General features: G+C 44.5%; 1 protein-coding gene across 5 annotated transcripts in view; it reads right to left on the minus strand.

Moving 5' to 3' along the window:
• HDHD5 (haloacid dehalogenase like hydrolase domain containing 5) overlaps positions 1 to 24,168 on the minus strand; it is a 179,336-nt gene that overhangs the window by 133,487 nt on the left and 21,681 nt on the right. For 2 of the 5 annotated variants that reach the window (XM_085652187.1, XM_085652186.1), the window contains exon 2: positions 13,682 to 13,923. The exons of the other annotated variants lie outside the window; for them this stretch is intronic. In XM_085652187.1, coding sequence (XP_085508313.1) covers positions 13,682 to 13,702 — 21 coding nt within the window. In that variant the 5' untranslated portion in view covers positions 13,703 to 13,923. The remainder of the gene's footprint in view (positions 1 to 13,681; positions 13,924 to 24,168) is intronic. 5 annotated transcript variants of the gene reach the window in all.

Consider the following 24,168-nt stretch of genomic DNA (forward strand, 5'->3'; position numbering starts at 1 on the left):
CTCAAGAATGTACTATGTATAATAAAGCAATAAACCAGTGTATAAGAGACCAGGTCTCAGAGATGCAGTTAGAGCACCTCGTGACGATATCTTGCTGTCTGATCTGATGTGTTCTGCTCCGACGGAATAAAACTTTGTTTCCTGCCTTCCAGTCTCCGGCGCCTGCCTCTTTTATTGGTAAATTATCGAGTGGTATGAGAGGCGATTACCGCCGGGCAAATACTTGAAAGGTTATCGACTGAAACTGCCGCTACCATTTAACACCTTCACACCAACTGATTCCATCTACACTCAAACCTTCTCAACATTCCGATGACATCATGTAGGCCAAGCAGCAGAGCAGGGAACAACCAGAGGGAGGGTGCATTAATCTTTGCTAGATTACAACAGGCCCCTAGAGATGGAATAATGGGTTTGGATAGTTTTCTTCAGAAAGACAATTGCCTTACATCACAATTACATATTTCACTTGTGAGAACAATTGTGAGATGACATCAACTAAAAATATTTTTTTTCATCTGGTCAGTATAAAAAAAAAAAAATCAACGGCCAAAGCTTCTCATCATTAGACACTATATTTTTCAGAAGGTAAAATCAAAAAATATAAATATAGCTAAATGAAGGCCTAAACTACGGTAGAACCGCTGGTTTGTGCCTATTGTTTTGTAGAGTTGTCATAGGATCATTAAAAAGTAAAGTCGAGAAAGCTTGGGTCATCAGAAAAAAAAATGTATGCTGCTGAGGAAAACTTTGCACATACATAAAATGGTCAGTGGGATGCCAAAAATAAGAAAGGTCAATGGAAGTTCTGGACATTTCAGTTAGTGAAGGTGACAATATAATCTTAAATAAAGGAAAACTGGCACATCGAAGAATTAACATTAAAAAGACATAATGACTCTTTGATTTACTTGGGGGGAATGTTCATTACTACTAGTCTCCCCGTCCATGCTCTATTCCTGGCATAGTGAGGCATGCGGCCAGGATAACAGAGCTCTGGAAGCCTGTGGTATCTCCTACAAAAGTCTTTCTTCTCTCCGTCTTGCTCTCTCCTCTAGGTTGGCCCACCTCATCTCATCCCATATCCTGTGGGGAGGGGAAGTGATCTAACAATCATACCACTAATGACATGGCGCCTCAACCATGAGTGTGGAGGGATGGCGGTCAGGAGTGGAGTAAGGACAGGGAGTAACACAGATTATCTCATGTAATCCAAAGATTACTTCCACGTCTCAGCCGCCCTTGCTCTATTGCTAATGTAGTGAGGTCTACAGAAACACTAACCAGGTTGAAGCATGGCCAAATACATTAATGCACAACAAACCCAATCATCACGTGACGCAATGCACAATGAACTTTATTGGCTATCAAATGTTAAGTCACAGCCCAAGTGCCAGCAAGAAAAACATCAAACAGTGGAATGCCTGAAGCAGAAGACAGAAAGCAGCCACCTTCCACACCTCATAGGAGGAAGCACATCCCCAGATACCTAAGAAACTTCGAAAATGATGCATTCACCTACGAGCTCAGGGTAGCCATAGTTGATTTCAGCCTTGTTCTGCATGACAAAAATTGACAAACGCTTCACAGTTAGGGAAATCCTGCATCTGTGCCAGTTAAATCACAACAGCACACCCAACATTCACCCACAACGGGGTCAGAAATATATCCTCCCCAGACAGAGCCAGGAGAACAACTTCTTGATCAAAATGGAACGAGAGAGCACTCAGGATATGAAATAAGGACCAGTCTTTAAGACCGATGCATCTGATAAGACAGCTGACTGGGGCTCAGAACATTCCAGAGAACCCAAACCCCCTAAAGACCTCCGAAGACCTTATGCCATCAGAAAAAAACAGCTTTATAGGACAGTAGACCCAATGCAATTAACTCCAAAGGCTTAAAGAGGGAATCCTGCAACACCTGCAAAACCAGATGCAAAACCCAGGGGAGAACCAGCACCTTCGCAGTGGGATTCAGCAGGAAACAAACGTTCAAATGACAAGACATCAGGGAATCCAGGCCCTACAAAGCGCCTATCTTAAAAGGAGCCCATTGGACTTTGACAGTAGCCACCACCAGACAGTTACGAAACCCCTATAAGTAGGAAATAAAGATTTCTGGTAAATGGACAAGAAAAGGACTGAACCTCGGCAGACAAATGTTCAGGTAGTGCGGGCCTAGTCTTTCAGCCTCCACACCCCAACCTCAAATGAGACAGCTGCAGCCTGGACATGATTGAAGAACTCAAAGGACTTGGAACTACCTAAAGTAGCCGCAGCGGCCCCACTGCCAGAGCCAACACCCTGGGAAACCATTCCCTGAAAACCAAGTAAGGTATGTGATTACCACATAACTGTCTCCTCTAAATCAAACAGGATGCTGAAGCCCTGACGTGTGAATGCCAGGAATCCTTCCTGAAAGCTTGAAGTTTCCTTCAATTGTACATTGACTGACACAAGACTATGGACCACCTCCCTTGGGCTTCCAGATCCTCCCAAAGTAGCCCCCAGTCTGAGGCACTAGAATAGGTTATCACCACTCAAGTAACCACGTTTCCTGGAGATGATATAACAAGGGCATCAGGTGAAAGCGAGCACCAGGAGCACAAGGAAAGCTGGGTCTGTCTTTCAAAGGTTCAGCACCTTTTTGTATTGGTGCTTCACCTGAGACAACCTCCTGTTTCCAAAAGAAAACCCCTACTTGCTGCTGTCTGGAAGTCTACCCCAATGAACCTCATTAATTGGGTAGGCTCCAGATATTACTTTGGGGAGAGCGAGTAGGAATCCATGCACCTGCCACTGCCACCAACTCCAGGAGGGAATGACAGCTTGATAGAAAGACGAGGCACAGATCAACCAATTGTCTAGGTAAAGATTACCTAGTAGAATCCACAGCCCCACAAGGGAGGAACTAGACATACACTATTCTTCTATACCAGGCCTAAAATTCCTTGGTTGAGTCACCTTGAACAAGGAATAAACATCACCCTGACTCCACTGTCATGCAGTGGAAGGTTTCCAACAGCCTATCTAGGAACCGAGCCTCAGACAACCAGGTCTCCCAAATACGTCTGCAGACGGTCTCTCAACAGACTAAAAAAACAAAAAAGGCGGGAGGCAGATTGCCTCCCGCCTTCACAGAATATGGGGAAAGAGAGGTAAGCTCGACCTAGATGAGGGTGGAAGAAGAGAAGAAAGACTTCCGAAGAGTAAGCCAGGGACTTCTTGAGGTCTGTTAGCAAGCAGCTTGCCTCACTTTTTTTTTCAGAAATGAAGCAAGTCAAGTAAGACGTGAAGGGAATCATATTTTAAAACAGCAAGGAAATGAGCAACATAGGGATGGAGGGGAGAATCAAGAATGGATGAATAAGCAGAAACCGACCAGCGGCAGGGGTAGGTTACTAAACGCGCTTACCATGGATTGAAGGGCAACATACATTTTGTCCAGGTTCTGATGAGTCATAACTTAATAATTATTTAGTTTCCTCAACCGTGTAGGGATTGACCTACATTGTTACAACGTGGGCGATAGGTTCCACCTCACCACGGTGTGTAGATAGTTTTTTATTATCACATTGGTCCTGAAGAATTGCCACTGATCCTCCTGACTTCGAAGGCAAGAAACATGTTGACCTATTGAGAGTAGTGGGTAGAATTCTAGACAAATAGCCTGTAGAGATCCCCTACTCAGTAGTTTTTAATCAGGCAGTTTACCTACCAGAATAAATTTGCACTAGGACTAACTGACCTGTTTTAACCACTTGTTCCACCCCTACACTACATCTACACGAATTAGACCCCTCATCCACACTGCACCAAACGGCAGGAACAAAAGATCTCCGCTAAAGAGCCCCTCATTGGGTGCCCGTCGGGTATTGCAGCGCCGACCCGACGAGGAGCAGGCCCAATGATGAAGCATGACACCTAGCTGGCTGGGTGTGTGAGGACCCTAGTTCCGAAAGGAGGAATTACCCTCACTCTCTACCTCAGGGGGGCTCTCCCCCGTGAGACAACAAGACGTATCCCTCTTCCCTAGACTCTGATTCAACTTTAGGAACAGCATACCCTCTTCTGTTTACTTGGTCTTGAGCATGTATGCTGGACCTGTTAAAAAGCCCATTGGTTCCCCCCCTTTTTTGATATATAACCTTCTAAAAGCGGCATTTTGAAAATTGTAACTTAAAATACAACTTTGCAATTAAAGAGGATTTTTAATTATAACTCATTTGAGTGTAAAAATAATTTCTCTATCTGCTTACAGTGTGACATTAGCACTTATCAAATGCAACAATGTAACCAAGTGTTAGTCTATGGGGGGATTTACAAGTAAATTGAATGTACCTATCAAATGCACACCAGTTTTACCATGTTTACAAGGGAGAGCACAAGCACAAGCACTTTTTTCCACTGGTTAGCAGAGTCCTTAAAGCCAACAAAAAAAAGTTCAGCAAAGGAAGGCAGAATGTCAGATGAAGATTGATGATTTTTTAAAATACTTCGAGTGTTTTCTTTTGAATGTCTAACCCAGCAACACAGCTCAGAGCGCATGTGTGTTTGGCCGGCCACCCCCCCTCCAGGCACCACTCCCCCTCCAGCCTCACAGCCTGTCACTGTCTGCCCCGCCTCTCAAGACTCGTTCGTGCTGTAAAATAAAACGATAATAAACATGTTATTATTGTTGTATTTTTCGAGTTTTAGGGCTGCTGGCAAGGAGGGCACTGCTCCTTCAGGAGCCACTGTCCATTAATTGCTCCCAAATTATTTTTAAAGCATCTGACCCTTTGGGTACGACTTTCAGCACGTCGTCCTGGAACTTCTAGGACTGTGCAGGGCATTGCTACCACATTCATTACTTCAGATATTATAATAATATACCACCACAATGTAAGATAAACGAAATTACTCTACTCAAGTAAGCAGTGAAACAGTTTAACTTTGATGAAGATAGAAGTAGATATGTGTAATTGAACGTAGAATAATCTGATTTATTTCGATATTCACTTTTAATATTTGGGCTCCCTCCAGTGGGCACACAGGGTAGTGGTTCCCTTGAAAACTGAAGAAAGCATGAGCTCATTTACTCACTGTCTCAACATTAGCTCTTTTCAGGGGCCAATCAAAGGGGGGGCGGGAACATAATGCAGGAAGGCCGATAGACAGTGCGTGACGTCTCCTCCCATGGGCCGGTCGAAGACGGGCACACCATCCAGAGAAGACTGGTAGGCAATGTAGCAGGCCGAATCAGGAGTGTCACACAGGAAGGCTAACGGGCATTGGTTCACCAGGCTCTCCTTCCACCTCCACACAAGTGAAGAAGCTCGGGGCTAGCAAGGAGCGGCTGATGCAGCCAGGGAACCTGCAGCTTCAAGCTCAGCAGCACCGCGGCAAGTGCGGTTCTAACTAGATTGACGCGTAACGATACCGCGCTCGTCGCCAGTTACCTCATGTAGGAATGAGGAGACAAGTTAACTCTGATATTCGTTATTGGCACCGATCCAGACAACAACTAAAACCGTTAAAGTTCTCTTTGCACATATATCCTGCCAACATTCCAGAAACTGACCGTGTGGCAGCGCCACGCGCACAGACATAAAGGAGGAAGGACAAGGGGGAGACAAGAGGCCAAGGAATGAGACAAACATAGAGGTTAGAAAGCCTATAACAACACGTGGCAATACAGCATATTAAAGCAGACAGAAGCAGGGGCGGCTGGTGACATTTGAAAGTGGTAGGCGTAAAATTATTGCCGTACTGCAGTATGGCGAGCGAGCATAGCGAGCGAGCCTGAACAACTTAAGTGGGGTTCGGGAGGGGTATTACCCTGAGAAAAATTTGAAAATAAGAGTGGACAAATGGTGCATTTTCATGCAAACTTGAGGAAGCAGGAAGGTTAATAAAGCATGTTAGACCTGTCAGCCCTTTGGGTGGTCCCTCCTCATCATTATTTATTTTGTCCCACTTTTGCCTCAAACCCTGCTTGAATTTTTCCTTTTTGGGAACCACCAGACTTTTTCGTGTTGCTGCAGATTCAGGGAGCCATTTTAGCTACCCCTGAAACTTCTGTCTGAGGGCCTGGAGCACAAAATGGTGGCCACCTGTGACATCACCAGCATCCACTGGAACCTACTAGCACCTTCCAGAACATTCCAGAACCCTGTGACCGTTGGAGGCGGTTTAGAATGTTGGGAAGCTAAGACAGAGAGTTGGCAGTTGGAGCTGGCAGTTGGCACCTGACTGGTGAAGAGTGAGCAGCAGAAACCTGAAGGAGGAAGGAGTGAGGCAGTAGGGGTGGAAACTTGTGCCTGGAGTGGGGTCCATAAACCCACCCTTGATACTAGTCCCTACTGACTGAGCCCAGCCTGGAGCCCTGTGTGGGAAGAAGCAAGAAAAACCATCTTAAGGACCTGGACAGCAGGAACAGGCCTTAGAAGCAAAGAACAGCCAAGTCCTGACCTGATTGTTGGTTTCCCTGGAGTCCGACGTCGAGAAGCCTGAGACCCGGAGCCCGAGGTGGAGAAGCGGCGCTGACTGGAAAAGCAGACGTCGTACTCGGAGCCGCCAGAGGTCGAGAGAGGGCGCTGACGGAGGTCGGAGAAGTACCAGAGGTCGAGGAGGAAGTCACCCGAGGTCGAGTGAGCGGCGTCGACGGGGGAGTGAAGTCCGCCCTCCGGAGTCGCCGGAAACCGAGGTGAAGCGTGCCGGAGGTCAGGAGTGGAGATCGCACTCCGGAGTCGCCGGAACCTGAGGAGAGGAGCACCGGAGGTCGGGAGTGAGGTCGCACTCCGGAGTCGCCGGAACCTGAGGAGAGGAGCATCGGAGGTCGGGAGTGAGGATCGCACTCCGGAGCCGCCGGAAGTCGACATCGAGCCAAGGCCGGCCGACGTCATCGAACCTGAGGTCGCCATCGGACCGGAGCCGCCCGAAGTCGACATCGAGCCAAGTCTGCCCGACGCCATCAAATCGGAGGTCGAGATCGAGCCGAGGCCACCGACATCGAACCGGAACCGCCTACCGGCGTCGTCAAGAACTGACATTGTGCCGAGGCCGCCGACATCGAACCGGAACCGCCTCACGGCGTCGACACGACTCCAGCGGCGTCGGAGCTTCAGAAAAAGGGCAGTAAGTGGAATAGAGGGCGCCAAAGGCCCTGTGGAATCCTAAGAGACTACTCTAGGGGTTAGAGAGGTGCTGGAACCAGCTGGACTGTGCCAGGGGTGAGCTGAGACTAATTTAGAGGGGTTGTGTAGAGTGAGAGAGCCAGGTCTCTGGTGTTCCCCCCTTGATCTACCTCAGTTTAGGCCTCAGCCTTGTCCAAGCCAGGGAGTAGACACCCTCAAGCCTTCCACATCACCACAAGCTGTGCCTGGGCCAAATCAGCCCATAGTAATCTCAAATGTGATCTGATTCTATGAGTGTCACTGTCGGCTTTTAATTATTTATTGAGGGCACTGTATTTATTGTATTTAACCTATTTATTGTTTCACTGTATTTATTGTTCCACAGTATTTATTGTTGCACAATATTTATTGGTTTACAGTATTCATTGCCTCAGAATATTTAATTGCCTGTATGTATTGCACTTATATTTATACCTTCCTTATTTATGATCACCTCTATTTATTGAATCATTAAGACAGTATTTATTTGACTGGCACTATTTAAAAAGCCTTGTATATTGTAATTGTGTTAATATTTATCTAATCAGCAACTAAGAGAAAAAGAAGATAAACAGAGATATTTTCATAATTTTTACGGTGTAGAGTCGTTTTTGGAACGGATGCACGCATGGTTATTGTATGGGTATGTCGTATGCTTAGCACGGTGCCTGATTCCTGACCACTCGAGCCAAGCTACCACTGTATGTCCTGGAAGTACCCCGTTACCACCAACCCTTTCCGGTGTGGGAGTGGAGTATTTCCAACAAAGCACTACAATTGAAATATTTATCATTTAAGAAATTGCCAATTTTTATGAGTTATAGAGGACAATCTTTGTGTATTTTACCAGCAGAGTGCCCACTATTTTACTAACTGGCCTGTCAGCACTAAAATGAGTTTCTTCCCGAAACCGCTTTTCAATAAAGAAACTTCACTGTTCTTGTTTTACTCAGAAGATCCATCAGCGCTCTGGTCTGTTTTAATGCAATTTCTAAACCATTTTAATATGCGAAGTGGGAGTTGCCCAATATTTATCTTATTTCATGGTTATATCGGCTTTATTCAATTCACAATAAAGGGTCACTCAAAGTCTCACACATATGGCCTTAAAATGTCACACATAAGCAAACACAATCACTGGAAATGTCACACATAAGCAAACTGGAAACTTGGCAGCTATGAGCAGGCAAGGGGGGGCTTCAAGAGAAAGACGGAGAGAAAGAGAGGGGGGTAGAGAGAAGACCATCGGAGAGAGAGAGAATGAATGGATGGAGAGAGAGAGGCAGTTTGAAGGTCCTTGATATGTTCTTCCCTCTCACAGAGGGCACTGGTCCATTGCCAAGTGGAAGCACCGAAACTAGTGAAGAGTACAGTAAATGCACCTTCAGGGAATGTAGCGTTCAGCGATCCTTCGTGCGTGTCTTTGTGTACAGTTAGATACGAGTTTGTTACTCAGGAAACTGAAATCAAACCATTCATGCGTGCAGCTCATAGAAACAATCTGCCGTATCGTGAAGAATAATAAAACGAGCAACACCTATATAATTAAAATTCCACTAAACGAATCCTGAACAAAAGACAAGATAAGACCACAATTAAACTCCACAACGTCGGGCTGCCCATGGTAGTGGCTGAGGAGTTTCCTGTGCTCCAGGAAGCGCTAGGTATGGCTGCTGCTGTCTGTGGAAATGGAGTGCAGGCAGAAAGTAACTAGTGAGTGGGTGAAGGGAGAAAACGCCAAAAGGTCAAGAGCGCAGAAGAAGCGCTCTTCCTGAGTGCCAGTCTGCCACATTTCCTGCCATTATGGCCGCCCGAAGCACTGTGGGCACGGTTTCTGCAAGTCAGTAAAGACATTATTACGACTATTTACTCAGCACGGACATACCCAACTATTTGCTTAATATATAGCATTGCACTTGTCATAAAAACCACTTGCGCTTGAATCGGTCAGTGGACATCCAAGCATTCAGCAAAGCACAAATATAAATAAATCAATAATATTGCACACTTCTGTTTGCGTATACACGAACACGTACACTGATACATTTCTGTGTGCTCTACTTACACATGGATAGCTATGTAAGTGGTACACTTGCTGCTGAGCTGTGTGATGGTCTGTCGTTCACAACTTCGAACCTCGGCATGGTCGACTGAGCCTTCCACTCACGTGTGGTCTATAAATTGAGTATCATTAAGTTGGCCAATAATAATATGTTTTATAGCGCTTTGGTGTGGTAGAAAAGCGACACAAAGAGCTGTATAAATGATTTTAAATTCATTAATCCAGAGATGTTTATTGATATGCCTTTACACACCTCTCTCCACGCAACCGTTCACATACCTCAGGTATATTGCCACAGTATACAAGCATGCATCGTTTTGTTGTGCAATTTTACATGGCGTTCCAATCCATGCATACAGAAACCCTGTGACGTTACAGAGTTGTCAGGAAAGCCCGCACTGTAGCAATTAGAGCGAGGGAGGGAGATGCCACTGGCTAGCATATGTAACATAAAATCTTTAAAATGTTGTCTATGAGCAGTATCTTCAATCAAAGTCAAAGAAGCCATAAATACCTCTGAAAGACAATAGTATGATGGAGCTGTGGGGTGAAGGAACACATGCAAATAGGGAACATGAGTGGAAAGATAGTAAAAAGGGTGGAAAGAGGCTGGATACTTGGAGACAAGGATGGGTGAACTGAGAGAAGGAGGGGTGGATGAATGGATAGTTGGATCAAGAGATGGGTGAATGAATAAACGGATGGTGCCTGCGTCGATCAATGGTAAGAAGGATGGATGGATTGATAGATCGAGCAATCAATGTAGAGAAGCAAGGATAGAATGATGGATGGAAGAATGTATGTCATGGGCAAAAGATGGATGGATGGAGAGAATCAAAGATGACTGGAGAACGGAAGGATATTTTGAAAGATGGATAGGGGAAGTGAAGGAAGTATGGATGGAGAGAAGGAAGGTAGATTAGAGAGGTGAACAGATGTTTGGCTGAATGGATAGACATTTAAATCGTAAAAGGCATCGTGGGCCACAATGGTTTTGGCATTCCCCCAGGAAATCACCTGACGTGTGCCCGACTTCATTCACTGCCATTCGGTTCAGAGTTTCAAAGTCAAGGTGGGGTAATTTATTTTTGTGGCTACTCCCATTGCTTGACTCTGAACGTTGAGGTTGATCTACTACACAAAATTGCAGCTCTTCTCACATAGATTATTTTTTCAATGCAGGAAAAAGAAATTTTTCACCTTTCTGGGGAATGTGCAACAGTTGTACATTGTTAGGGTTGCCACCGGGCTGTGTTTTTTACCGGCATGACCAGGATTGTAATGTCCTGGCTGGCACAAAAATTAGTTAAATTTCCAAGAGCTATTATTGCTTCTCCTTATCAGTACATAGTTTAAAAAGAAAATGTAAGAAGAAAGCACTTTAAAATGTATTCTAAAGCTTCCATAATAATACTTGACTGATAATTAAAGTAAACAAAAACAGGAAGGGCATGTAAAAAATGAATATTGGCAATTTTATATAGAAGTCTTTGCGAAATCTTAAAATGTGAACGTATGGCAGCTATTTTTCATTGGGAAAGGCAGTATCCATACATATTGTGTCTAGCAGTACATTCCAGGTAATTTTTTACCTGTGCGGACAATGGCCATATAAGGGACAAACAACAGCTTTTGTATCTGGGTTTAGCCAAACATACAGAATCTAGAGAACACAAGCAACACAAGGGTAGAGAGGAGATAAATGTATTCCTTAAAAGGGCCAACCGGTGAATGATGCCACAATACAGCCCACAACATCAGAATACATCAAACAAAGCAACATTTTAGATTGCCAATAGTTCGTGACTGTTAGGAATGCAGGACTAGGAGAAGAGAATTGTTATTTTTCTGCAATCTGACACCCCCTTTAAGAAAAAAGGGCCCAGTCTAGGCACTTAATATTAAACAATGAAGAAGGTATAGAAAGGTGTAGTCAGCTTCACCGGATACAGTAAAGCGAATCCAGGGATGGAGATAAGCTCCTTCTGTCTCATGAATAGAAGACGTGCTGCTTTTTCATGAACCTGGCAACTGTCAACATGCATTACAATTTTTATTAGAAGCCAACAACTGAATAATTGTAAAAGCTAAAGGATAAAAAAACATTGGCAAAACAACTTTTTATTTACATAGGTTTGAAAGTTACAATTACCAAATTATGTTCTTCTGCATTGGCCCTGTTAAGAAAGCACAGAAGGTCTTTGAAACGGTTGATAGATGTGTTGTTCAGTCTGCTGTAGCGCTCCAGAAGTCATTGCATTAACATCAGACTAGGGGGATTCAGGAGAAACAAATGTCAGGGCTTAAATGAGATCTTTGACTTTGAAAGCCCAGGCTCTAATCATATCATACCCTGCCTCTTTGGCAATGAAAAGCAGCATATTAAATACGAATCATTGAGGCAAACTGCTTATAAAAGAACGGGCTGGGCTCTTTCTGCATTTTGATCAGCCACACTGAAAATTGCTATTTCTTTCTGAATAACTATTGTACCTAAGAAGGACAATCACTTTTAAAGAGCATTGAAAAGCTCTGTTTTAGATTATAATTCACTCAAATTACAGCAAATTAAGCTCTGAATTAAAGTGTGAACAGAATAAAAAGGGACCAAACCACAACTTAACTTTGCCCAAAAGAGAAAGTAATATTTGTTTTCTTAGAAAAGGATTGACGTGCATAATGCAGGCCGGTTAACCCACAACTAAAAAAACGAATCCACCTGTAATGCACTATTCATCAACATGTTCATTCTTTATATAACGAATAATGCAAGCTAAACCAACCTCAGAAATATAAAAAGTAGGCAGGCATCCAACGAAAGTAACTCTGAATAGAAGTTTTCTTATTACGTGTTACTAGGGTAATAATAAACAAGCGGAGGAATGAGGTCCTAAAAGGATGCAAATGGATGGCAAAATGCAGCAAGGGATTTTAAAGTTTAACATACAGACGTGGAGGAAACGTGGAGAAGGAAAGTGGGACGGACTCCACGCAGGGACGAGAGTCAGTAATAACCAGGCTTCTGCCTCAATGAAAGCGTGCGTGACTAATTTAGAAGGAGCACCGGCCTTTCACAGGCAGACAGCCTGTGAAAGGCCGGTGTTCCTTCTAAATTAGTCACGCACGCTTTCACGTCTTGGTAAACTGAACTCACTGAACACACCGAAAGAAGTCATATACAAACAGGACTGGCCATATATAGTACAAGCTACCTGTAACTGTAACCCGCAGATCCAATCCTACAACTTGCAAGTTCGATAACGCGCCGACCAGTGTTCTCTCGCTCCGGGCTGGCTCCTCGTGACTGCAGAAGACAGCATGGCAATGAGCACGACGAGCCAAACTGGAAAATGCTGGATTGACACCTCCCCCAGACTCCAGCACACCTCACCAACCAATCACCTGATAATAAACAACTGTTGCTGGGTCTCTATCAAGGAAGAGGCAGAGGCCACTGCCATGCCCCACTACTTTCCCTGAAGCCGGACTGCCCCGCCCCCAGCCATTGGAATGAATGGGGAGATCCTGACTCCTCCCTGGGCTTTAGAAATAACGCCCAAAATCCAAAGCTATTCTGGCAGTGAAGACCAGGCCTTTCCCACCTGTTTGTCGTCACTGCCCTGCTTTCTGGCTCAAGTGCGAAGAAATCTTCGCCCAGCCAAAAGCATGCGCAGCAGAGGAGCCAAGAGCCATCCTCCCCCACCCCCTCAAAAACAAAAACGGATTTGCCCATGTTTGTTCACCGAGCAGCCAGCACAATTTATTGCTGGCTGCTCAGTGTTCCACCTCACATTTTTTTAATCCCCCAGGGTGGCAGGGTGACGCCCATTTCGCCCGTGTACACCAGCCGCCACTGGACAGAAGGATAAATGCCAAAGTATGCTCAGCATGATTATTGGCCATAATGACAGGGAACCCTCTATAGATATAGCATATTGATATTATGCGCACTAGGACCCTCATAGTTCTGAGCGGACTCTAAAGAGTAAATACGTAATATGCAGGGAGGTGCTAGGGTGTGTTTAATGGGAATTATCATGTAATGCACAATGCTTGAGTGTATGCTGAAAAATAATGGTTGGCTGCACCTCCTGTGTGGTGTAATTTATCTGCATACTCCTGGGTTGGGGAAAACGCTACAACTGGCGATGAGTAGGGGATAAGTGCTCTCCCTGATAGTTTGCAACAATAGGGCAAACTGCTTGTGCGTGCCACGTATGCCCAGAATCAAAGAAGAGCAGTCTGCAACCTGTGGAGTCGAAGCCCTGACACCAACCCGTACAGGGCTGCAGAAGAGACCGAAGGCCCTGAAGAGGAGCACATTCAAAACGCCCACCAAAACCACTGACAAGATGGTCAACGAAGACGCTACGCCATGCCCCAAATACAGAACGATTATTCAGACGAACCAAAAAAATTACAACAGTGACAACAAGGTACAAGAAACAGAATTCACTCACCATCAAGGGCAATCGAAGCATTCTGCGACCCAGGTTCAAACACAAGTTGCAGAAGTTGTTGGTGCCGCCCTGTACGGCGAAAGCAGTCTGAAAAGCACATGCTCTCAATGGCGGCACAAGAGAGCAGGAACTACAATGCAGCAGTGTTCCTCAAGCCACCACCTTTCGACACTTCTAAGAAACAGAACATTGGTACCAGGTGGCCTACGTGGATCGAAACACTCAATGACTTTGTAGATGTGCTAGAAGAAGAAAAAGATGACAAGAAGATTATCAAATATTTTGAAAGAAGTGCTATAGAAAATCTTACTGATTGATGTAAAATCGTACCAAAAGAAAAAAGAAGCACTGGAGACCAAGTTCAATCCAATGCTGAATATCGACTATGAAAGGTATGTTTTCAACCAAGCAAGACAACAGGTTGGTGAAACAATGGACGAGTTTGTTGAAAGACTTAATGCATTCATTAAACGTTGCAAGGTCTGTGACTTCACCGACAAAAAAAGTCATAAGCCTCAGAGTCATTAATGGCTGCCTTTCAGATGCATTTAGAAGGTGCATGCGGAGAGAAAACACGCAGTCTACAGAAAATGCTGGTAGCTGCGAGAGCAGAAGAACAAGCAGACTGACAAGCTGCTGACATGGAAGCAGGAACAGCACAATGAATCGCCTTTGACCGTGAAAAGCAAGCATAAACAAGATAAGTCGATGTCTTCAAGGAAAACAAAGCTATGCTTTTGATGTGGATTTCCATTTCCCCATGATGGGAAATGTCCTGCCATATGTCAGTCAGTCAGTCAGTCAAAATACACTTTATTCGATTTGTTAAAATCATAAAAGACATAGAAATTACATACATACAACATGAAAACGCCCAATTATATGTATAAAAATCAGTTCAATAAAAAAACATTATCAATTAGTGCAAGACAATTAATTATGTTAAAATCCACATAAAAACATAATTGATTAAAATATTACATTGGGTGAGGCTTTAATTTTCTTGATCCTAATTGCCGCCACTAAAAAACTGGCTGAACAAAAGATGATACGGGTGGAGCCCAGGAGCTGGAGATAGATTAATGCAGGCCTAACCTGAATAAAGCCAGCCTCTTTCAGAATTGGTAACAGATATCTTTTCCTTATATCCCTATATGTCTCGCAAAACATGATAAAATGCATAGTATCTTGCTGCGAAAATTTATCACAGTTACAGGGAGGGCCCAATTCTGGTTTTGCCCATGATGGATAGCTACCCAGCGTCAGATGGATCAAATTGAACCTAAATTTGGTCAACAAAAACCTATGTAAGGGTTTAGTAACAATTTTGAGATAAGGCTCTAGAGAAGGAGAAAAAGTTAGCATAAAATGCGACCTAACAGCTGGTTTCTCAAGTTCCTGCTCTTCTCGAACCAATCTGGCCCTATCTAAAAATTGTATCTTGATCCGATTAACATCCTCCCTCCTAATACAGGATGGCGACTGGAAGAGTTCTATGCGGCCCAACTGTTGAAAAGTTTTTTTCAAATAAACCAGCCAAGGTATTTTATTTGCCAGATCCATTGCCATAATGTCAGACATAATGGCATGATTCAAAGTTAACTCTGAGTTAAGCCATGTTTTTAGCCAAAAGATCAATGGGGCCAATTTCAACCTGTCTGTAACATAATCCAAGCCCACCTCCGAATGAATAGAAAAGGTCGGGGAGGATTTAGGGACAGACAAAAGGTATCTAATGAATCCATTCTCCACTCTTTGTATTTTTTCCACAGATAGATAACCCCACAAAGGTGAACCATAAGAGGCAATCGAAATACATTTGGTGTTATAAATTTTCAAAAGAGCCTCCATAGGCCTAGACCCAAGTCTCCTTGAGAATCCCATAAGGGCTGATGACGAACGGGCCATGGATATACTCTTCGCCTTAATTTGGGGGCCCCAAGACCCCTTTTCGTCAAAAAGGACGCCCAAGTAGGGAAAGACAGCCACTCTGGAGACCACCTCCCCTTCACAGAAAAAAGTTTTTACTTATAACCTACTTCTGTGATGACCAACCACCATCGTGTGTGACTTTTTGGCATTTATCTTTAGGTCTAGTTGGACCATAAAGGCCCCAAATTTGTCCAGCAATCTTTGAAGGCCGACGCCTGTACGAGCTAATAATACTGCATCGTCCGCGTATAGGAGAGCTGGGATTAAAGTCGCTCCTACACGCGGAACGTCAGCCCCCACTTCCACCAGGTGTTTTCCCAAACCATTGATGTAAATGGTAAAGAGGAGGGGGGCCAGGATACAGCCTTGGCGCACCCCCCTTTCTGACTTAAATCGTCTCGTGCACCTACCCTCCCTGGTGACCCTGACCACAGCAAACAGCTCCTGGTGAAGGGATGCCATAAAATGGACGAGTGTTTGATCAACCCCAAGCTCTAGTAAAATTAGCCACAACTTAGACCTATTAAACAAGTCGAAAGCCGAGGAGAGGTCCATAAATGCCAAAAATAAAGACCCCACCTTGGCCACCGTATACTTGGAAATCAAGAGGTGGAGATTCGAACATTGGTCCATGGTGCCTCTTTTCTCTCTAAAACCATACTGGATATTAGAGAGGCCCCCATTACTCTCTATATTATCCCTTAGCCTGTGCAATAAGACTCTGCCCAATATCTTAATCGCAGAGTCTAACAGGGAAATGGGTCTGTAGCACCCTGGGTCATCGCGCTGCCCCTTTTTGAAAATCGGCACAATAATTGAGGTAGCCCATGTAGAGGGGAGAATATTACCATTAGCGGCACAGAAGACGTTAGTTAGCACCTTTGCCCAGAGTTTCGGTAAGTGGGTGTAAAAATCTGCTGGCACACCATCAGGTCAAGGTGCTTTGTTTCTAGAGGTCTCCAAGATTGCGTTCTCCACTTCCTCACAGTTAAAAACAAGGGGAGCACACGCAAAGGCCACTGAAGGGTTATGTTGTATGTCAGTGGCTAGATTCCCATAGACTTCTTGAAAATGGAGCAGCCATTTAGAATCGCTAATTACACAATCCATTACAGTATTATCTGATTCAGAGAAAAAGGGCTGATTAATGATAGCCCAAAACTGACTGCTATCACGCAGAACATCAATTGTAAGTAGTTTTTCCCATGCGTCATTTTTAATAGCATTTTTCCTACTAGTAATGGTTAGCTTATACTCCTTCCTCAATTTAGCAATAAGGGCCTTGTCTCTCGGGGTAGATAGCAGTGCTTTTTTTAACACCCTATGAGCTTTCGAGCAGTTTGAGTCAAACCATTTACGTGGTTTGTTGCCTTGCTGGCTCGATGTGGTCATCAGGTCATTAGATATTTGGTCACATATTCCCTCGAAGGCCCCCATAATTTCTGACTTTGTAGCTTTTGTATCCTGACAAATAGCTATATTGTTCTCAATTTTGGGGAATAGGGTTTCAATAAAAATTTTCGGGACCACTTTTGCCCACTTAAGTCTTCTCCCTTGATCCGTTGGTGCTAGGGCAGTCTCCCCACGAAGGGAGCAAGACCTATTAGCCATCAGTTCACCCCAGAGTAACTCAAGCAACAGCGGATTATGGTCACTATAAATAGAGACAATCACTTTATAGGTCACTGCCCTATGTAAAATACCAGGAGTCAAAAAAATATAATCAATAACCGAGCCATGGTCGTGCCCCTTGTAGGTATTTGTGCGTATCCCCCCCTCGGTGTTAATCAATTCCAGTATGTTAAAATTGGCCAACAACTCTTCGAGGGCCTCCCCTGTTTTGGTATGCTCAAAATGAGGGGCCAATGAGCCCGACGGTCCCTCATGCTCACCAAAGTGGCATAAATCACCACAAGGGTGAATATTAAAATCACCCATTAAAATAAAATCGAACTGAGTATGATTATTTAGACTGAAATTAGACAGGAATTTTTCCAATGAGACAATATGCTCATTCCCATCTTCCCTTTCCCAGGAATTTTAAAAGTTAATTAATAATAATTTGTGGGTGGTAGAAACTACCCATTCTACAATTAAAAAGTTAGGCGAGCCCGAGTCGATCATTTTTAATTGCCCTCATAATTTTAGAGAAAAAAGGGAAATAAGACCACCTTTAGCTCTACCCGCACTACTAGGGGTTGCTGGAATAACAAAGCTAGTATAACCATCCAGCCAGAAACTAGGGGAAGAATCCCAGGACTCCTGAAAGGCAATAATGTCATGATTGGTGACAAAATCTAACCAGGCTGTGTCTGTCCTTTTTGCTCTAATGCCAGCTATGTTCCAGCTGATAAGTTTACAGACTGCTGGTACATCTGTTTTAAGGGCCCCATGGGGATCTGGCATTGTTAAGGCAGACCGTCAATCCAATTCCTCTATATCTGAAAGGGGAGAAAAACGGTTGCTCGGGGCTGACCCGGGCCCCGTTCCCGCTATGTGCACAGGCCACAAAGGAGGTCTAGTAATAACATTTAGGCCCCCCTTTACAAGATTTGGGCGACGATTCTTCCCTGGACCTGTATCGCCTGACACTGTACTCCGGACCCAGCCCTCATTTTCTAACCTACGTAGAACATGATGTGTTGGGGGTAATAGATGGTGTGTGTCAGGAAATGGGTAAAAGAATCCCAAAGGGACTGGTCTCATAGGGCCGAAGTCTGAGATCACCGAGCCATCCCAGAACAATCTATCGGCCATGTCAGGGGTGTCGAAATTAACTATAACACAATCCCCATATATGTGCTTAGTAGAATTCCCGATCCAACACACCCTTCTTGCCATAATTATCCTGTCTGAGATGTTCAACCCACCACTGGAAAATTCTGCACACCATTGTTTGGCCTTATATATTAGGTCAGTAACATGTTCTGATTCTCCCAGTTTAAGAGGCGGAACTCCTATGAACGTGGCGACTAGAGGAGCAGCCTCCGGGGGCAGGTTTATGATCAGCTGACAGCCTTTTGCCCGGGAACTAATGGGGGAACATTGTGGCAGTAGATGTCTATCCGGGGGGCCTGGGGTAGGATGGATAGGATCTAAACTACTAGGCACTAAACAAGAATCCCGAATCCCAGGGTTGTTTGAAACCACACCACTGTTGGTCGACATACGGCTATCCTGACTTGCTGAAACATTGGCACTATTGTCTAAGGGATCCCCAGACACTTTATAAGGTTCCCGGGTCTGGACGTGTTTGTTGGCCAAAGTTTCAATGAGAGCACATTTCTTTAATAAACTCGCTAGGCAAGTATTCAATGTCTCCACAATGTCTTTGGCGATGCCCACCAACAGAGGTTCAATGCGGTCAATAAACAATTTCTCTAGATGGTCACCAAGATCATCAATTGGCACAGACACTATTTTTTGGGCCCCAGCTGCCTTCTTCCTCCTTTTTATAGTCGTCCTAGAATCAGAGATGGACGCCTGAGCCTGCTGTGGCAGGGTTGATGCAAAAGTATTGACAGCGAGTGGACTAATGACCTCAGCCTCACTGGTGTTATGGTTCGAAACTACAACCTCAGGTTCCAGGGGGACATGTTGTACATGGATAGTGTCGCTATTAGCCAAGGGAGCTGGTGAGCAGGGAAGTACTATGCCAAGCTCCTGTTCCGCATTAGCGATTTCCTTAGAAAGGGCCCCCACAGCAGATGAAAGATAAGATATAATGTCAGACTTTCTTGGTAATTTCGATTTTTTTCCTCCCTCCGTATTTGACACGTTTTTACGCTTACCCATTGTCAGATGTTAGGGTCCAGGCCCAGCCCTGCCTCCTCCTGCCCCGGACGGCCACAGACGGCCCGCCCTCTGCCCGGCGCTGCCCGCGCGCATCCCGCGATGCGGGAGGTGCTCCGAGTTCTTAAGGCGCCTCCAGGCGCGTTAGTGGCGTCAATGCTGTGCGCCGGCCCCGGGACTGCTGGGCAATGTAGTGCTGCTGTTCCCCTCACGGCGCTCCGGGTATTGCCAGTGATACTGCCGTTCCCCTCACGGCGTGCGTTGTTTACGGGCCATATGACAAGTCTGCAAATGTTGGGAGAAAGAGAACCATTTCATAACTGTGAGCCGAGCTAAAGAAAATTCAAGCGTGTCACGACGGCAAGAAAAGATGGACGCAAGTACATTCCAGAAGCATTCTTGCCATGCCCCTAAAACCAAAAAGCAACATCAGCTACAACAAGTAGGAACCAGACAAAATCAGTTGTCGTGAAGCTCATTGTACAATGATACTTCAACGTCACTATTGAGTACCTGCAAAGACGATGGTTGTGCGCTGATGATATCTACCAAAAGATGGTGTGCACATGTGGGGTTAGCTACATGTAAAGATCACAGTTCAAAGAAATCTCACCAAACAAAGCTACAGACTTAATTTGGACACTGTCCCAAAATCACATTGAAAGTGAATATTCACCCAATAACTTTCATCATAGACAGTGGTGCGTTGATTAATATCATGCCAGTGGAAAAGTTTATCAGCCTATCCCCCGTGTCTCACCTCACTTCGTCATACACAAAGGTATATACCTGGCCTGCTTTTGAGTTAATTCCAAGCCAAGGGTCATTCACAGCGACAATGCAACACAAAAAAGAGTGCAAGCCACCATTCATGTTCTACAAGGGACTTCGTCAAGCGCCTGTTTGCTCAGTTTTACAACGCTGCTGACATGGGGTTGATATCCCTCAACTACAACCTCTGTGCTCCGTTTGAGATCACGAGTCGATTCCTGACTTTATTCCATGGCCTTGGAAAACACAAGAAAATGAAAGTGCAGCTTCATATTAATGAAGACGTTCGCCGTGTTGCTCAGCGGCAGCGTAGAGTTGCTTTTCATCTACAAGAAGCTGTAAAGAAAGAGTTAGAAGCACCCTTAAAACATGACATAATTGAACGCACCACAATCCCCATGGCAAGGGTTTCGCGCGCAGCAGTAGTCCCAAAAAAGGACAGTAGCATTTGTGTTGATATGCCCCAGGCAAACAAAGCCATTGAGTGGGAAAGACTCCCTGGTCCACACATAGCGGACATGATCATGCAACTGAACAGAGCCCAAGTGTTTTACTGTCTTGACCTGAATAAAGGATATCATCAACTCAAGTTGGAGGTGAGCTGCAGGTACATTACTACCTTTTTGACTCATGTTGGTTTGTTCAGATATAAGCGACTGAGTTTTGGACTATCTCCGGCTGTTGAGATGTTTCAGGATGGCCTTAGCCGAGTAATGCAAACTGTTACACATGCTTTTAATTATAGTGATGACATAATGGTTTTGGGAGAACACAGAAAGTGCATGACTAAGCCCTTACCCAAGTGTGCCAGTTATCTGCTGATGCAGGGCTCACTCTGAACTCCGCAAAGTGTGAGTTTCACAAAACCAAACTCAAGGTTTATGGGCACATATTCTCTGATGGGGGAATGACTCCAGACCCAGACAAGGTGCAAGTACTGTCATCCACTTGCCCTTACCATGCTGTGATCCTTTCTAGGCATGGCCAGTTATTGCTCAAGATACATTCACAATTTTTCTGCAGGAGTGCCCCATTGAGAAACTTGACAAATCGAAATGTACCATTTCAGTGGTCTCCAGAATGCAACCAGAGTTTCAAAGACATTAAACATGGGAGTAAGAATGCAACTGAAATGGTCTACTTTGACCCCCAAATTACATACTGAAATAACGGTTGATGCGAGCCTGGTGGGGCTACGGGCAATCCTTCCTCAACACAATTGTCATCCGAATGTTCAGAGACCCATTGTGGCCCATGCCAGTCGAAACCGGTCTGAAACAGAATGTGCCTATTCTCAGTAGAAGGAAAGTCTGGCTGTGGTGTCAGCCTGCAAATGTTTTCATGTATTCCTCTACGGAAAACGATTCGCTGTCATCATAGATCACCAGCTGTTGCTTACAATTTTTGGAAACCCGAAGGCTAATGTGCCCCTCGCATCTAGATGTGAGGGTTAAGACTGCAAGAGTTCAACTATGAATCGTGCACAAACCAGGGAAAGATTAAAACCTGCCAGTTTCATTTTCACGACCTCCGCTATCTCATCACAGTACGACCTCAAAGACAGCTGAAGCATATCTCAACTTTATTGTTGAGATCCAGCACACCAGCGGCTCTGTCTGTGGAACAAATCATTGCTGCCACCCATGCACATACGACATGACCATAATCAAAGAACTTATTGCCACACAAACATGGAGTTGAAGTACTCAACCCCTTGGTGATGATGTTGAATTTCAAAAGTTAAAAAATATGCTGGATGAGTTAGAAATCACCCAAGAAGGCGTAATTCTGCGAGGCTCGAGAATCGTCATACCTGGAAGCCTATGATAGCGGTCATCGAGCAGGCCCATGAAGGACACTGTGGGTTGGTTACTACCAAGACAGCCTTAAGAGATCGAGTGTGGTTCCCTCGGCTAGATGAGGGAGTTGAGAAAGAGCTGAAGGCGTGCCACATTTGCAATTGTTTGTCCCCCAAGATTGCACAGCACCCAGTGAATGTCTGACCTTCCTGCCCATGTGTGGGAGAGGGCTACAGTTGACTTTTTTGGGCTTTTATGAAATGGACACCATCTCATGGTAGTCATAGAGGAATATCATGTTTTCCTTTGGTGGAATACCCATCTTCGACAACTCATGCAAATTCATAGAACGGCTTAATGACATCTTTGAAAAGTGGGGTATCCCTAAAATCCTCAAATCAGACAATGGTCTGCCCTTAACAGCTCAGAGTTCAAAGAATTTCTTGTCCAACTCAACGTAAAACACCAAAAGAGTACACCCCTCTGGCCCCGAACCAATGGTGTAGTTGAACGATTCATGGCAGTGACGGCTGGTGACACTTCAAGATGGTGAGGCATAAACGTTTGGGGAGTTTTATTTGATGTGCATGGGCCCCCTAAATTTGCTGGGCCGTAGAACCACTGAGCCTGTTGTACTAGTAGTTGCTATGCCCAAGAGCAATTTTTGTCTAAAAGGAGTTAACACGCAGTAGAAATATCCTATCTCAAAACATGTCTGCCGGGGTGAATTTACGTTGTTGGGAGTGTTTATGACAGGGCAGTATTAAGATCTCTGAAACTGAGTACCTATCAGTGGGCCATAAAGCTGTTCCCGCTACAGGCACATTTAATCCTTGGCCTCTTTGCAGAGTACCTTTACCAGGTAAAATGTGCCAATTGTGGGAAATTACATAAAGAAGGTCACACAGTTGTCAAAATATATACAGCTGCCAAGGAAGAGAACGTGTGTTGTGTGCACAGGGGAGGCAGAGAAGTTGAGCAGATGAAAGTATGAAAAAGATTACATTATGTGCAAAAGTGATTAAGTGAAAACTTTGTTGAAGAGAAAAAATAGTATACGAGAGATATTTAAATGCAGTTTTCCATAAGATGTGGGGAAAACAATGAGCCCACGTTCTCAACAGAAAGAGACTGCAGAAGAAAGTGGTGTGAAAAGGAGGATGAGGTTGACTGAGGCACTCTGAAGACCACTACCCCGAACAAAGACTTCAGTAATATTTAATCCACAGTGCTTCGCTCCATTTAGAGCATAACCATCTTTCATCCCAATTAATGAACTGAGCCGTTTTTACATTCGCCTGCTTTTTACTGTGACAATACAGTCTCTCCACTTACGAGTTGAAGAGTTTATTAACAACATTTAGTATCACTGAACAGGAAAGTGCTTTACGTTAAGGTTTGGAACATCAAATGAATACAGTAATTTGAAACATTCAGTTGTTTTGAAAGTTCAACAATAGACTACTTAGTTTAAGACGAGAATTGCAGAACTGTGAACCCTACACTGTCCCATCGTGAATTAAATACCGCACACCAGCGAAGCATGTATTCATTTAAATTAAACCAAGACTCTGTTAGAGTTAAAAAGATACAATGCATCTGCTGCACGTCACTACTACTACGGAAATGCCATTAATGCTTTGCCTAATTTGACTTAAGTACTTTACAATAATAGCCATAGTCTGAAGCGTCTTAATATACGAATCTTCTTTTGTCCAGTGATTATGCCTCAGACCTCATATACACTACTGGTCACATATTTAGTTAAGCTAAGTGAGTGCTGAGCAGGCCGGTTTTATTCTTTCGGAGTTCCTTTTTATAACCCCCTTACCTGGTACCTTGAACATTTCTGGCTACGGATGGGGCGCCTAGATTGCCTATCAGGCAAGGCGCCCTATCCGCAGCCAGAAATGTTCAAGGTACCAGGTAGGGGGGTTAAAAAGAAGAACTGTGCATTTGTGGCCTGAGAAGCAGCAGTTCAGGAAACTATTTCTCTCTTCTGCTCCCTTGTGCGCAATGCCGTCACTGGCGCTGGACACAGAAGTAAGAGAGAGATCAAGAAACAGAAAACGGCCAATCACTGCATGTTTCAAAATAAAGCCATGCAGTGATTGGCCATGTGCAGTGGGCCTCCCACCCCTGCACTGTTTTGTGTGTATGGCCTGCACCAATCAAAGACGCTGCTCCCTTTCT

This window comes from Triturus cristatus, chromosome 4_1, assembly GCF_964204655.1.
Source record: "Triturus cristatus chromosome 4_1, aTriCri1.1, whole genome shotgun sequence".
Taxonomy (NCBI): Eukaryota; Metazoa; Chordata; class Amphibia; order Caudata; family Salamandridae; genus Triturus; species Triturus cristatus.